Genomic DNA, 16,544 nt, shown 5'->3' on the forward strand with positions numbered 1-16,544 from the left:
AATAAATAGGTATGGGAATGTTTATAGATAATTTGTAGAGAATTAAATTCTCTTTCTGATAGGCTAAAAAAATATGGGGCGTTCCATTTAAAATTTTCGACTTTCTCGCCATTGAATATGGAGAAACAGTAATTCAATTTTTGACCACCTGTATAAGATACTCCGATACAACAAATGACAATCTATTTGACAACATCTGAAGAGTAATCGTGCCAACGTAGATCTTTTTTGAATGAACGTTGGTTGACATATGGAGTTTTAAAGAGCATGTTGAAATTTACCAAAAAAAGCTTAAAACCAAAATAACTCGAAAACGAAAAACGCTAGGTACCAATAACTTTTATCAAAGTCAACCTATTTTTCTATGTACAATTAAACGGTGTAATAAAAACTACAGCATTCCACTTAAAATAACGAAGTTATGGTCTACTTCCGGCACAGAATAACTTATTCTGTGGTGGAACCTCAAAAAGCTCTGACGAACTAGTTAAAACTTGCAAATGTCAAAATTTTTAAGAATTTTATGCACTAAAAATAGTTTTATTTCTATTGTATATTTTGAACAGAAAAGAATTGATGCAAATATGATTTAAATAGCAAGAATTATGAAATATTTTGATATGTATAGCCTAACAACCTTATAGTGTTATGGTACAAACAGCTAGTACCTTGAAATCTGGTAATATATGGCTGTAAAATAACTTTAAAAACGCTGGTGCGTTTTTACACCAGTGGGACTAAATGGGTTAAATGTAATACCCTTAATTAATTTTTAATCTTATAGATTTATTTCAAATTTATCATTACAGAAATGTATAATCAACATAAAAAATACACAAATATGTGGTGTCGAAATATTAAAATTTAATTCTAATCCTTCCTTGGAGTGTGTATTTTGTGTACAGCCAACAAGTGTTTCCTCAAAAGATCTTTTCTACTCACTACGGTATTGCAATATTGACATTTTGTCTCTCCCAAATGAAAAGGTATGTGTTGTTTCAATAAATACATAGTTGGAAACTTTTGGGCGCATATAGGACATTCGTTTTCAGGATTTAATTCCTTTATTAAATAATTTTCACTGCTTAATAATTTCTGTACATTCGAGTTATTATGAGGTATTTCTCCTTTGGTAGTTTCAGTCTCTTTTATATTTTCTGCAACATTCTCATTACCATAATCGCCTTGACCTGATGGAAATGGGCTAGAAGTATCTCTTCTCTTCTTATTCGGTCCTTTATCTTCTTTATCAACATCCACTCCTTGTTTCTTTTCTTTCTCGATAGATCCACGATTCCTTTTCATTCCCGGCTTGGGTGTTTCCACCTTTTCCTCCGTTAATACAGGTTCATTTAAACTATCTTTCTTCTCTTCGGGAACATCATCAGCTAATCCACTTACTTTTAAAAGTTCCGCAACTCGCAAAAACGAACTAAAGTTTTCTGTTGCAACTCTAACCTCTCCAAGATACATAAACTCCAAAATTCCCACCATCTCCTCATAACCAACATCTCGGAGGATTATAACCGGATGAGGACATGGATTATCAATCAGAATATCGTGAAAATACGAGCTAAATGCCGATAAAACAATCTTATGGGCTTTTAACTTCTTCCCATCGCAACATATCGTTACATCAACAAAGTCGCCGCTTTTTCTTACAACATCAAATGACAGTCTCATATGATTTAGATGGTTATCCCAGTTTAACATGTATTTATCGTTGGAAGTGCTCATTTTTGATGCTAAAAAATAAATAACAAGCTTTTTCAGATATTTGTACGTTTACTTGTAAAAAGTATGACATACGACGGTTTTAAGAACTAAAAAAGTGCATTATCGAAGCACCAACGTTAAATATTGAAAAGCACTAAAATTTTGATTTATTAATTTCTTTAGGTTAATTTTTTTTTTAACATTAATTATTTCAAAAACTAAATTATGTGATAATTATTTTATCACTATCATTTATTTTGTTTAATTTCGAATTACTTAAGAAATAAATAATAAAGGTTACGTGGATATTTTTGATTTATTTGTGTGGTAACCCAATTTAACACTTTTGACATAATTGATGTAAACAAGTTTAAATTTAAATCTAATTTTATTAAATAAGAAATCGTATCATATTATAAATCTTCACGTATGGTTTGTTTAATAACAGGGTATAATTTTAAATTGTGGAATTAATCAGTAAACGCTGCTATTGGTCGTGACGTAAAAGAGTATAATCTGTGAACAACGCCCATGAAGAAAGTTAGGTTATAAATAACAATTAATAGCTTTGTTTATCACGTTTTTGTCAGTATTTCTTTGATTTTGTAGTTAATCATGCCTCATATATTTGAAATTTTTGTTGCTTGCTGGTAATTTGTATAAATACCATACCTACTATGACTGAAGAAGGATATTGCAAGGAATATCCTTCTGCCCTTTGTTGATATGTTTATGATAGCAAATTTTTTTTAAAACTGAAAGTTTCTCCCTTGGAGAAATTCGTGATGTTAAAACAAATAAGTAAGTATAAATATTGTTATGAGTACTCTGCATAGTTTTTTAAAAATATATTGGAAATTAGTTATCATACTGGATTTAAAACTTGAGATGTCCTGTTCTAAAGATTGAGTGGAAGTTGAAGTAGAGGCAACAGCTTCTTGAACCAACTGTCTCTTCACTCTCTTAAGAGCAGCGACCCTAGCAGGCTGAACAGATGCTCTTTTTCTGTCAGGTTGATAATCAAATATATGAGGTACAACACCTGCCTTCATCTTTTTCTTGCCTCCCATCAGTTTGAACCTTATATAGTTCTCCATATCTTCTTCTAACTGAAACACAAAGAAAAACCATTAGGACTGTATTTGTTTAATAAAAAATAAGTCGGTGCAAAAGAAATAATAAATTCAATAGTATGCATATTTTAAATTAAGGTATTTAATATTCAATACTTACATTAAAATGGTCCTCGCAGACATGAAGAGCATTAGAATTTGGTGAAATCTCATGTACATCTCTTCGACAGGCTTTAAGCCATTTTGTCCGGCGATTACGATCAAGTGGCAATCTAATAAATAATTTATTTGATGTTTTTACCGTCGTATTTTTGCAAAGCGGCACCAGGCAGTACTTAAAATATTTTTGATTATGTTCTTCCATAATAAAAGCTTAAGTTCACAATACGCCTCACAAAAACAACACGGCTAAGTGCACAGCTGTGATGCGGCAACTCAAAATCATACTCTATGACGTCGCAGCAATGGCGGTGTTTCGACGTCATTTGAAATGCTTTTGGAATGCGCGAAACTCTAATACATTTTTACTAAGGTATTAATTATTTCTAAGGAATTATACTTGGGGAATAGTCTTTTTAGATATAACTAAATGCTATTATAGATACAAAATAAAAATGAAAAGTTCCCTATATGCATCAATGGAGTATTTTAATTCTTTTTTTTAATTCCAGTCTTTGTTATTTAAGCCCAAGGTCCGTTGAGTATTGGTTATAAGTTATAAGTATGGTTATAAGATTATCCAACTCGAACAAATTGATGTTGACGGGGTGATGTACACAGGAAAAAATATAGAGTAAAAATAAACTCTAAAACATGGTTCAGATCGGTCCAATATATTTAGAGTTATTTTTTTGCACTATATAGTGTAGGTGAATAGATTAAAATTTTACACTAAATAGTGAAAGATGGTGTTTATTAAATAGTGTAAAATCGTTACTCTATAACAGTGTATTATATGTAATCTAACTAGATGTTGTCGTGACTCTAATTAGATACATTTCTAATCTAATCAGTGTAAATTATTAAAAATTCGCTCTAATTTTACTCTATTAAGTGACAAAATATCACTAAATAGTGTGTATCTTTCACATATTAGTGTTAATTTTTAATAGGAAGTATAGAATATTTTTAGGAAGGTTTTAGGTTTGTAATAAAAGTCAAAATTATAAATATATTTCTTTTTATTTTTACTTGTAATATATTGTTATATCTTAAATTTAAAAAAAAATAAATTCTTTTTATATAACCATACTTAATCCATTTTAAAGTTTCCACCGAGTCACCATGAAAACTGCATCTAATGAGTCTTCTATAAGTTTTCTGTATGTATAGTTGTACATACTTACCAATTTTCGCAAGGAACTCGTACGTAAAATCTTCCGGAAGTTCCACTAATTTCACAACACGAATGTTTGGCAAACATAATTAAAATAAAAATACTCGTTCTTTCTTTTTATATCGCGTAAATCAGGTCTCGAGACGCTGTCGAGTTCCGACTCGTTTAGTAAATGGCCGTTAAATTTTAGCTGTATCACACCACATGTTAATCACGTGGTACCGACGAGTAATCCCGAGCAAAATAGTGCGGTGCCTACGAAGTACCCGAAGGAAAAGTACACGTCTAGTGTAAAATTTAATGTTTTATATATTACATAACTTCACTAACATAAGTAAAAAAGAACTCTCCTTTAGAGAACTGTAAAAACTACTCTATTAAGTGAATAATATATGAACTCTATATTAATATTAAATATAGTGTACATTAGAGTTATTTTTACCATGTGATATTACAATTTTTACTCTAATTCTTTTTACCAACTACTCTAAAATTTTTACATGACACGATTTTTTCCTGTGTAGGAAACGTGACGTCATTGGAAGAAAAGTATAACATTATAATATACAGGTTCCCATTATGTATGGAATATAGTATCAACTTTATAAAAAAAACATTTTATACAAAAGTTGTTTAATATTTTGTTTGCCATAATAAGACAGCATTCAATTGTTTTTATTTCAGAAAACAAATGAGCAACGAATAACACTTGAAGTTTTTTAAATGGCAATGTATCCTTTCGTTAGGCTCATTTGATAGAGATTTGTTTTCTCTTTACGATGACGTAAAATTTTAGTACTCTTATATCAGAACATTTTTGAAAAAAATTTAAAATTTGTTTATTAAGAAAATTTAATCCGAGATCGTCAAGTACCTCGAATTCCGAACACTAGATATAAAACTAGAAACATTCGGGTTTAGCCGTCTTTAGACAAGTGCGGATGATTCCAGTTCTAGGTCTAATCTTAGTTCTATTTCAGTAAAAATAGACAACAATTTAAGGCTTAGTAACAATTAAAACTAGAACTAACACTAGACCTAGAACTAGAAAGTATCGGAATTTTTCTAGTTATAGGTCTAGTGTTAGTTCTAGTTTTAGTGCAATAAAAATATACAACATAGTGATATCTAGCAACATCATAATGGCTTTTTAACCCTACAATACTATTCCTTCGTAAAATTGACAAAAGAACACCATGAAGTTGTCCATTTGTCTATTATATGATAACTAACTTCAGATTTAAAATGTCAACCTCAATTTTGGTATATTTGTAATCTTCATTAAAAATCCTTTAAAATAAGTACAAACACGATATATTTATCTTCAATATTAATGAAGTTATGGTCAACTTCCGGTTAGAAATGTCAAAGTCAATTTTGACATATTTGTAATCATCGTGAAAAATCATTTAAAATGAGCCCAAACATGATATGTTTAATTCCAATATTAGTTGAGATATAAGCAACATCCGATTTGAAAGACAATGACATTTTGACATATTCTTAATTTTTATAAAATGTCTTAATATTTGTCACAAAAATAAAAATTTAATAAAAAATAAAAAATTAAGGTTGGTATTAATATTTAAAAATTAAATTTCTTCATTGTTGCTAACTTCGGGTTTAATGTTTTTTATTCTAACTGTTTAGATTTTTGAGATAAGCGCGTCATCTTTGGACTCATTTTAAAGGTTTTTTAATGAAGGTGACAAATACATCAAAATTGATGTTGACGTTTCAAACCGGAAATGATTGTATTTCCATTAATATTAAAGTTAGATATGTCGAGTTTGGACTCATTTTAAAGGATTTTTTATGAACTTGACAAATATGTCAAAATTAAAAGTTAAAAGTTCGAACTTTTTGGTTTTTTGAGATAAATGCGTCAAGTTTGGACTCACTTTAAAGGTTATTGAAACTGAAATTTTTTTTTAACGACTAGCCGTGCGTCTTCAGACTTTTCTAAGTTCTTGTCTAACACGCCCAGCTAAACCTAAAACTTTCTAGTTCTAGGTCTAGTGTTAGTTCTAGTTTTAATTGTTATTTAATCCTAAGTTCTTGTACAATTTAATTGATCTAAAAAAATTTTTTTTTGATTTAAACCACTTACCTTGCTTATAATTTCATTCATATACCCATTTTGAATTAAGTACAACCTTTAAATTCAATTAATTGTGTTTTTCATTAAAAAAACTTAAATTCAACGTCAATTTTGACAAGCAACTGCAATATTTGGATTTTAATCACCAGGGTAACCGAGTCAAGTTAGATAACCTTAAAATAATAAAATCTTATTTCGATTTTTTTATCAATTCTAACCTAATTTTTATTAATTTTAAAACAATCCGAATTTTTTACGATTATCTCGCATTTTTTTTAACATCTTTATATTTTTGTGTATTGCTTTACTGTATAAATAAAAACATAGAAATGTCAATTCTCCCAATGACGTCACAGCAAGGCCTTTGCGGGGGGATACGTTCATAACAACAGCGTTTATATGGAGTTGGATAACCTTATACAGTATGTTTAGTCAACGGACCTTGATTTAAGCCGAAACATACTTAAAATGATGTGAATAGTAATCGTTATATAGTTTTTTTTTGTCCCCAAGGTTTGTGTAAAATTGTTATTGATAAATGGTAACAAAAATAATCGATTTTTGTATGATTTCTTGTTTGAATTAAATGTAATACCCTTAATTAATTGTTAATCTTATAGATTTATTACAAATTCAACATTACAGAAATGTATAATCAACATAAAAAATAACTAATATGTGGTGTCAAAATGTTAAAATTAAAGTTTAATTCTAATCCTTCCTTGGAGTATGTATTTTGTGTACAGCCATTAAGTGTTTCCTCAAAAGATCTTTTCTACTCACAACGGTATTGCAATACTGACATTTTGTCTCTCCCAAATGAAAAGGTATGTGTTGTTTTAATAAATATATAGTCGCAAACTTTTGAGCACATATAGGACATTCGTTTTCAGGATTTAATTTCTTTATTAAATAATGTTCACTGCTCAATAATTTATGTACATTCGAGTTATTATGAGGTATTTCTCCTTTGGTAGTCTCAGTTTCTTTTATATTTTCCCCAATATTCTCATTACCATAATCTCCTTGACCTGATTGAAATGGGCTAGAAGCATCCCTTTTCTTCTTATTCACTCCTTTATCTTCTGTATCAACATCCACTCCCTGTTTCTTTTCTATCTCAAAAGATCCACGATTCCTTTTCACACCTGTCTTGGGTGTTTCCACCCTTTCCTCAGTTAATACAGGTTCATTTAAACTATCTTTCTTCTCCCCTGGAACATCATCAGCTAACCCACTTACTTTTAAAAGTTCAGCAACTCGCATAAACGAACTAAAGTTTTCTGTTACAACACTAACCTCTCCAAGATACATAAACTCCAAAATTCCCACCATTTCCTCATAACCAACATCTCGGAGGATTATAACCGGATGAGGACATGGATTATCAATCAAAATATCGTGAAAATACGAACTGAATGCCGATAAAACAATCTTATGGGCTTTTAGCTTCTTTCCATCACAACGTATCGTTACATCAACAAAATCGCCGCTTTTCCTTACAACATCAAATGATCGTCTCATATGATTGAGATGATTATCCCAGTTTAACATGTATTTATCGTTGGAAGTGCTCATTTTTTATGGTAAAAAGTAAATAAGTTTTTTGAGATATTTTAAGTTTACTTGTAAACAAGAATACGACATACGACGGTTTTAAGAACTAAAAAAGTGTGTTATCGAAGCACCAACGTTAAATATTGAAAAGCACTAAAATTTTGATTTATTAATTGCTTTAGGTACTTTTTCATTAAAATATTTTTTGAAACATTAATTATTTCAAAAACTAAATTATGTAATGATTATTGTTTGTTTAATTTTGAATTACTCAAAAAATAAATAATAAAGATTACGTGGATATTTTTGATTTATTTGTGTGGCAACTCACTTTAAAACTTTTGACATATTGATGTAAACAACTTTAGGTTAAATTTAAATCTAATTTTATTAAATAAGAAATCGTATCATATTATAAATCTTCACGTATGGTTTGTTTAATAACAGGGTATAATTTTAAATCTTCCATTATGGGTAAATTGTCCCAAAAATCTCGATGCCTATTGATGTCTTCGGCATTTTCCATTTTTAAATCATTCGCAGATTTTATGTGAAGGTGGTTTAAAGGTTTGTTGTAATGTTTATTTACTGGAATCCATTGTAAATGAGGTATTTTAGGATATCCTGTTTTAGCAAAAGAAGTCCATATGTTTAAGAGAAGACCTTTCATTGATTCGTCTAATTCGCTCAGTTCTTCATATAAATTTTTATTGTTTGGAAATATATAGCTTAAGTCATCTCCATGACCTACTCCTATAAGAAGACATTGAAAATTAATTTAGCAGAGGCTGTAATAATGTTGATATTGATAAAGAAAAATCAGGTTAGATAAATTAAGTATTTTAGATAAAATAAGGGATTTGTTTTGTACTGTGTATAATCTTTATGAAGAGTTCTACTAAGAAATTAATTTAAAGATTATATAATAAGGCATGTAAAGTTGAAAATTTACTGTATATTAGGTTATGTCATTTAAGTTTGTAGAAATTATTATTATTTTTCTTATTTGCAGACAGTTCAAAATCCATCAAATCATAAGGAAATATCAGATTAACCCCTCAGCCCAGAAAAGTAAGCCTTTATTTTTTGACTTCATATGTAGTCTACTCAGTTCTGTTGAGGCCAGATTGTTCAAGAATGTAATGATTTATTTCAATTTGGATCTCAAAACTGCATTATTAAATTGTATTTATTATTTTGTTATTAGAGCACATATCAGCAGTTATTTGATGGCACCAATAGAATCCAAAATGATCATAAATGTTAGTGTACGAATGAATTGCTGCTCCAAACTACAAATTAAAGTTCTTTGGGTGAGTAGTTTTTATAAGTAGTTCTTTTTAGGAGTCTTGGTAGTACTTTTGATCACACACCTGTTGGGTTTGTGGCCACAACTGCTTAAACAACATTACTTGAACTAAGTGATTTGGCTGTGTACACATTTTAATAAAATAATTTAACAGGACTTGTTCATAATACTACAAGAATGTATGTTACCCTCAAATTATGTGTCACAGCCTTTTTATCCGAGAATATACTTAAATCTAGCTCCAATTTGCTTGTTTCTGGTTATATATTTGTATTGTAACTTTATAAGTATCACAATGATTTTTCATGCAATGAAATAGTCGTCATTAAGCAAAATATGATTGTAAATATTCAGTGGGTATATCTTTGCACTTGTTGTGGGGACATATACAGAGAATGGCAGATACAAGACAAACTAGACGAATATGGGAGGCAAGAATAATATGAGAGGGAGGCCTAAATAAAAAAAATGAGATGAAGTAACTAATGAAATACCACAAAAGTAGTTTTAACTAGTTTAAAACTAGTTTTGACTATGAAAGTAATTAATTAGAGTATTAGCAGTTTTATTCAATTTACTGTTCTACAACTACACCTCAATGACTACACCAGATGAAGATGCGTGGGATTCAGAACAGTTCAGGGTACACACTAAGACACAGAAAAAGAAACATAGTTAAATGATATTAATGTGAGATAGAAAACATAATCAGATAGGGACATAAGTGTAGAAGAGTTTGGAATTTGGCGATTTTGAGGTTCTAGGAGCCTCATCTAATACATTCAATTAAATCTAGTAACATCTATTATTTACCATATTCTGTATGTTTTCCAATCCATTTACTACCCGCTGATGCAACTCCATTTCCAGAATAACTAAAATAATAATTATATACAAACGATTTTGAGTAGTATGCTTGAAGCTTTGAAGCCTTTTCAGCACAATGAACAAACATGCGATCACTTAAAATCTAAAAATCGGTCAATTAATGTTTAATACTAATAATTTTTAGTAATTTTACCGCTACTAAATCCCTAAAACTATCCTTCGAAACTGCTTTATCCTTAAAATATACTTTTTTAATATCTTTAGAAACTTTTTCCATATCGTCTTTAGATACAGTGTAATTATAATCAAATACTAAAGGTGCTAATTCGTTCCATTTCTCCTCTAATTCTTCCAAATGTTTCGGTTCACCTATAAACTCCAATCCTGGATAAAGGCCTTCTTCAGAAGTATAAGTATTAATCCAAGGGAGATCATGAAATGCTTTTTTTGAAAGTAACGAAATTGGATGATCAGGTAAATAAGAGTCCTTCATAGGTTCTTCAATCGTAACCCCAATGGGTGAATAAGGATAAAACCCCCACGGTCTTAACACCTTGATAGCACTAACAACCTCCTCCACCGATTTAGTTTTCATACAATCAATCATAATCCTTGTATTTTCATTAAAACAATTTAAAGATTTAGCCACCATTCCAGTTTTTTCCAAAGGGTTCTCTTGTATTTTTGACGGCCCTAAAACCGTTCCACTTATTGATATCCCCCGATGGAAAAGACCTCTTGTTAAAGGTGAAAAATAGTGAAAATGAACACTGGAACCTCCCGCTGATAAACCCGTTAATGTCACTGAATTGGGGTTTCCACCAAAATCTAATATGTTTTCTTTAATCCAATTTAAAGCCATCGCTTGATCTCGCAATCCTAAATTTCCTGGTAAAACTTCATCTTGGGTGCTTAAAAATCCCAAAGTTCCCAAACGGTAATTAACCGTTACAAAAATTATGTCACGATCCATTAAAAATCGCGCCCCTTTTTTATTCGAACCGTACATAAATGCACCACCATGTATAAAAACGATAACATCTAAATTATCGTTAGGGGAAGGTTTTAATTTTGGTGTAAAGATATTTAGGTACAAGCAATCTTCAACCCCGCGATATTCACCACCGAACGGTTTTATAACATGATTAATTTGTGCGCAAACTATGTTTTTATTAGTTGCGTTATAAATTACATCGTTCCAAGGTGAAATAGGCTCAGGTTTCTTAAAAAAAACTTAATTATTTCTTAAAAAATTTAAATTTGACTTACTTCAAATCTAAGATTATTTATAGGAGGTTTTGCGTAAGGAACTCCATAAAACGCTGAATAAATTCGATTTTCATAAGAAGATTCGTAAATTCCCTGAATTTTTCCTAAACGAGTATTTAGAATTGGCACATCGCAATTTATTGATGTAAAAAATAGTATTCCAAATATATTTAAATAAATCTTCATTTTGAAATTATTTTATTATAAAGTGATTGTGGAATTTGTTCTTTTAATTAAAAGGGGAATTGTTATCTGTGTTTGTTAAATATAAAATGAGGAGATAATTTAAATTAAAATTGTTATCACTGTTTTTTTTTGTTTGTTTATGCCAGTGTTTCCCAAACTTTCGAAAAAAAATCAACACATTTAATATAAAGACTTATCCTACTTAATGTAGGTTGAGCTGAAAAGTGATTTCAATTTTCCACATCTTGAGCAATAGCTTCTGAGAAGTGTACAGATTTCGAGCAGACTTTTGGCATAATAAATAATTAATCCAGTCAGATTTTGATATCGTATTTTTGTAGTTATCAAAGCATTCTGTGCAATACTTTTCCTCTTTATCTTTAGAACTTTCTTATTTATTTGTAACTATCTTGTAACTAAAAAACTGCAAATCACCAGGTGTCGATGAAATTGCTAACGAGATGACTAAATACAGCGGGCAAGGACTTATAAAGGAAATGACCACCCTATTACAAAAAAAACTGGAAATTTTAAAATTATTCAGAAAATTTGTAGCCCAGAAAATAACAATACAAACCGGAATAAGCTAAGAACAGCAAGGATTCCGATCCAACAAGTCCACTATAGACGCAATATTCATGCTACGTCAATTAACAGAAATCCATAGAGTTCAATAAGCCCCTCTAACCTCTGCTTCGTCGACTTCACCAAAAGATACGATAAAATATAGTAACACACTTAACAAAGGAATTGAATACGGAAAACTGAACAAAAATCAAAACCTGCGATGAACTAATAGAGGAAATCCCGTATCAACCGGTATTAGACAGGGCGATAGTCTGAGCGTCATAAGTAGAGTCAAGTACACTAATATAGGTTATAAAATGGGAAATTGTAGAATACAGATCATGAGCTACGCTGACGATGTAGTCCTAACATCCTAATCTATGTAAGTTTGCTGTTCAAACGACGTTCAGACGATGGAAAGTCGATCCTATGCAGTTTAAATATCTTGGAGTCTATATATCAAGCAATAACAACACCAGACATGAAGTGAAATCACAGGCCACCAAACTCGAGGTAATATCTGGTTGGGACACCTCCGGGACATCATATGGTGGAACAAACACAGGGCGGTAAAAAGCGAAGTAAGGATCTATAAAACATGTGTAAAACCACTAAGATACGCAGTCGAGACAAGAGCCGAAACATCAACAACCAAACAAGTTATGGGAGTCACAGGGATGAGAACCCTAAGAACTATTACAGGATGTGGTCAGATGGATAAGATCGACGAAAAGACACTAGAGAGATCATGTTGAACTTATGGGTGAGGAAAGATTGGTAAAAAAAATCCAAGCTCAAAAACCAGACACCAGGCGACTTCCAGGAGACCACATAAACGCTAGCATAAGGGATAACAACCCATAGGAACGGAAGTGAGAAAAGGATGAAAGAGGAGAAATGGAAATAAATCAGGGCTAATCTCTAAAGTGAGAAGAAGAAAATTTATAAGTCTAGTCAATAAGGCCGGGGCGATTCGCGGCTGTCGCGTTATAATATCATAACCAGTTTTAGGTTCATATAGCTCTTAATCACTGAGCCTCGGCCGCAAGCTACCTCGGTTAAATTAGTGAATTGATTATCTGACAAAGCCGAGACCGCTGGCGGGCGAGGCGCCACAAAATGATGCATACTTTCAGGTTGATATAATCTTAATCAGTGAGTCTACGCCGCAATCGATTTCGGTTTAATTATTCAGAAGATCTATAAGTCTACTTAATTAAACCAAGGCGCCCCAAAATTATGCACAGTTTCACGTTGATATTATGTTAATCACTGAGCCACTATATGATGACCATTTTTAGGTTACTTTATAGTATACTTAACCCAGATATTATTGAAAAATATTTGTATGTCTGATTGAAATTTTTTTTGGGATCATAATCAATACTTGCCTTAATGTTAATATTTTTTACAAAATTGACATGTTTGTGACAAAAAGGGCGATATTTTAATACGTGGCCTATACCATCAAAACACGAATTCTAGTGAAAAGCTTTCGCTGTACGCCCAGGTTTTCGTTGATCTGCCTTCTTAAAAGTCTCCAACATACTTGTCGCTACACTCCGGCAGAACTATAGATGATCATAATATATTCACCATTGTTAGCTTTGTATAGTTGCCAAGCATTGTGAAGCGCCATGTCCAGGCAGTGAGCAATAAGTGAAAAATAGCAGTTCTTGCCTCTAAATTAAGTCCTGTATATTCTGATCAAAATATGAACTCCTCCCATATTGTTATTGTAGACTTTAATAAGAGCGGGTTGATTAACAAAAACGTATTTCTTTTCTTTTTACGAAAACCTTTTTATTTTGTGCACAGGATTTACTTTTGCGACGTTTGATGCCACTGTGACAACACTATTATCATGTCACTTGCAAATTATGATTTCTTCAGCTCTTGTAGATTGGAATTTGTTGGAACCTCGGTGCATCTTTTGCATGTCTTTGTTTGTTGGCAAAGGATATTTGGATACGCAATTTTCCCTTATTTTCCCAGTCGCTTTGAATCCCCTCTTTTTCCTAGCTCATCAATCAACGGTACCGAGGTAAAAAAATTGTCAAAAAACAAGGGGAAGGGTGTCTGGTTGTTAATTTTCCAAAGAAGATCAGGATATTGAAGGATTATACTGGCTCCTAATCCAAGTTTTCTGTACTGGTTCAAATTTTCTAAAGATTGCCCTTGTTGACACCATATGATATAACCCAATCGAGTTGCTCCCACCCCATACTTGTAGCCCCATCAGAGGAGCTTGCCACGTATAAATTGACTACATGGATGTCCCCCATAGTAAGGCACCATAGCTTCATCAATGCTATAGTTTTCTTCAAAGGTGCAAAATTAAAAAAATTGATATTCCACGCATCTATTAATGGCCAAATGTTGGCAAATTTATTCTCTTTGAAATTAGAGTTATCGCTACAGTGGAGATTAGATCACAACATAATAAAGGTGAAGCGATCTCTAGACAAGGCGTTTAAATCAATAGGCATACCACAGTCAGTGGCATTCTCCCAATACATTTGTCTCCTAGGTACAATAACATAGAACCACTGAACACCAAAATTCCGAAGAAACATTGCATTTCCTCATTGATCACATTACCTACTTTGTTTTTTCTGTAGCATGTTTATAATGTTATATATATATATATATATATATATATATATATTAACATGTTTATAATGTTATTATCAAATAGACATTCAAAATAATACAAGGGAGTCTGTTTAAACGTTACTGCTTCCATGTCATTCAAAATTCCAATTATTACTTTTGGGTTGTATGTCGCGTGATGACCAACTATATGCTTTATTTTTGGAGACAACAACTTCAGCAGTTCGCTGAGAAATTGTTTGTGTTGAAATAGTGGGGTTACTACTGGAGTTCATAAACAACATCAAATTCATTAGCTAATTTCGCTTTAACATAACGGTTAAATTGCAAATTATTTGCGTTTTGGTGTAGCTCACATGTGCAATTATTGTAATTTATTAAGTTATCTGAAATAGTTTATTAAAAAACAAGTTTCGTAAGACACGTTTGAAATGCACGAATTCAAGTTGAAAAACGAGTGGCGAAGCCACGAGTTTTTTAATGAATGAGTGCTTTAAGTCTTATGAAACGTGTTTTTTATGCTATTTTTTAACAAAAATAAAGTAAATTTTGGCAATGTAGGGAAATAGGTATGTAGCAGTTGGTAACACCGGAACACTTGAAAATAGAAACTTTGAATTGACAATTAAAAACTGTCAAAACACAAAATATATTCACCTGAAAAAAAAAGTTTGATGTACACCTCCCAAAATACGAGAAATTGCTCAGAGTCAATGTCCTCATCATTGTGGACCTTGTATTCGATGCTAAGAACGTGTTTAAACATCCATAGACAAAAATTGTCACATTAACAACTAGAAAAATTAATGACCCAATGTCACCAACTTGAACTGGTTCCATAAAATGTTACTAAAATTTCATTACAGCATCGGATGCTGTAAGGAGTCTCATTACAGCACCCGTTTGAATACTGTTATAGCTTCCATTGCTTACCGTTGCGAATTACAAAAAATAAATTTATCTGGTATTATACAGGGTGATTTATTAGCGCACCATCAAATTTTGACATATGATAGCTAACCCAATTACCAAAAAAAAATGTTAATGAACATATGTCCTATTTCAATTAAATATTTACGAAATTATAACACTTTAAAGTTTTCTGCAGCGAATTTATTAATAGTCAGTAAAATCAAACATTACAACAAAGTTGTCATTGTAAAATGTCAGTTTGCTGTAATGTTTAATTATTACTTACAACAAGAAACTGAAAACGTACGCTTATAGCACTGAAGAGTACCTATGCTGATACAATTTTCATGTATGGTTTTTGTAATGAAAATGCTCGACAATCAGTACGAGAATATCAAGAAAGATTTCCACAGCGTCATTTGCCATATTATTCAGTTTTTAGCGATTCTTTCAGAAAACTTCGAGAAACAGGTAATCCTGCTCCAGCAAAAGCTATTCGACCGCATGTAGTTAATGTATTGATAATCCTCCAACGTACATGTAAGTCAAAATTTTGCATGGCGCGTATTGAACCGCCTTCATCCGTGTCGTAAACAGAATGTTAAAGCTCTACAGCCAGGAGATAATCAGCAACGGTTAGCATTTTGTGAATGGTTATTGCAGCAACATGCCCAAAATAATGACTTCGTTTCAAATGCTCTCTGGACAGATGAATCATGTTTTACACGAGATGGTATAAATAATTACCATAATGAACATATCTGAGCATTACAAGAAAATTTCAACATGGTTTCAGCATCAACGTTTGGGGTTTAACAACAATTTACTAAGTTTGCATGTACTTGATGGACGTTTGAACGCTGTAAATTACAGATTTTTTGATTTACTTGAAGATATACCTCTTAATATAATTCAAAATATGTGGCACCAGCACGATGGTGCTCCATCTCATCGCGGAAGAGTAGTTGTAAAACCAATATTTTCCAAACAAGAGGATTGGTAATAATGGTCTATTTGCTTGGCTACCTAGATCCCCCGACCTTAATCCATTGGATTTCTACTTATGGGGTCAAATGA

The 16,544-nt window shown here is 31.5% G+C and overlaps 4 protein-coding genes and 1 long non-coding RNA gene across 6 annotated transcripts in view; 1 reads left to right on the top strand and 4 right to left on the bottom strand.

The window, feature by feature from the left end:
• Positions 1-765: 765 nt before the first annotated feature.
• Positions 766-1,830, bottom strand: LOC111422170 (protein bric-a-brac 1-like). The gene has a single exon (XM_023055392.2). The coding sequence runs from the start codon at positions 1,735-1,737 to the stop codon at positions 871-873; it is 867 nt and encodes a 288-aa protein (XP_022911160.2). The 5' UTR covers positions 1,738-1,830; the 3' UTR covers positions 766-870.
• Positions 1,831-3,952: 2,122 nt separating this feature from the next.
• LOC139431536 (uncharacterized) lies at positions 3,953-4,732 on the bottom strand. The gene is made up of 2 exons (XR_011641674.1): positions 4,136-4,732; positions 3,953-4,086 (listed from the first exon to the last, which is right to left on the bottom strand). It is a non-coding gene; the product is annotated as an uncharacterized lncRNA (long non-coding RNA).
• A 2,095-nt stretch (positions 4,733-6,827) lies between these two features.
• Positions 6,828-7,885, bottom strand: LOC111419314 (protein bric-a-brac 1-like). Its single transcript, XM_023052090.2, has one exon. It carries the CDS (start codon positions 7,802-7,804, stop codon positions 6,938-6,940), a length of 867 nt encoding a protein of 288 aa, XP_022907858.2. The 5' UTR covers positions 7,805-7,885; the 3' UTR covers positions 6,828-6,937.
• A 190-nt stretch (positions 7,886-8,075) lies between these two features.
• LOC111419329 (venom carboxylesterase-6-like) lies at positions 8,076-11,441 on the bottom strand. Its single transcript, XM_023052109.2, has 4 exons — positions 11,190-11,441; positions 10,114-11,142; positions 9,906-10,062; positions 8,076-8,536 (listed from the first exon to the last, which is right to left on the bottom strand). Exons 1-4 carry the CDS (start codon positions 11,373-11,375, stop codon positions 8,196-8,198), a joined length of 1,713 nt encoding a protein of 570 aa, XP_022907877.2. The 5' UTR covers positions 11,376-11,441; the 3' UTR covers positions 8,076-8,195.
• Positions 8,271-16,544, top strand: part of LOC111419337 (E3 ubiquitin-protein ligase CCNB1IP1-like) — an 87,237-nt gene continuing 78,963 nt past the window's right edge. Inside the window, exons 1-4 of one of the 2 annotated variants that reach the window (XR_011640281.1) lie at positions 8,271-8,350; positions 8,402-8,606; positions 8,796-8,922; positions 8,991-9,096. The gene's annotated coding sequence lies outside the window, so the exon portion shown is untranslated. Of the gene's footprint in view, positions 8,351-8,401; positions 8,607-8,795; positions 8,923-8,990; positions 9,097-16,544 lie in introns of those variants that run through there. The other variant, XM_071195730.1, reaches the window with a different exon arrangement.

Source organism: Onthophagus taurus, chromosome 1 (genome assembly GCF_036711975.1).
Source record: "Onthophagus taurus isolate NC chromosome 1, IU_Otau_3.0, whole genome shotgun sequence".
NCBI lineage: Eukaryota > Metazoa > Arthropoda > Insecta > Coleoptera > Scarabaeidae > Onthophagus > Onthophagus taurus.

Excerpts from the sequence above, each read along its gene's own strand:
- LOC111422170 (XM_023055392.2), bottom strand. The coding sequence starts at position 1,737 with ATGAGCACTTCCAACGATAAATACATGTTAAACTGGGATAACCATCTA.
- LOC111419329 (XM_023052109.2), bottom strand. The coding sequence starts at position 11,375 with ATGAAGATTTATTTAAATATATTTGGAATACTATTTTTTACATCAATA. Across the intron at positions 10,063-10,113 it reads GTTTTAGGGATTTAGTAGCG|ATTTTAAGTGATCGCATGTT; the intron begins GTAAAATTACTA and ends ACCGATTTTTAG. Across the intron at positions 8,537-9,905 it reads TGGAAAACATACAGAATATG|GAGTAGGTCATGGAGATGAC; the intron begins GTAAATAATAGA and ends GTCTTCTTATAG.
- LOC111419314 (XM_023052090.2), bottom strand. The coding sequence starts at position 7,804 with ATGAGCACTTCCAACGATAAATACATGTTAAACTGGGATAATCATCTC.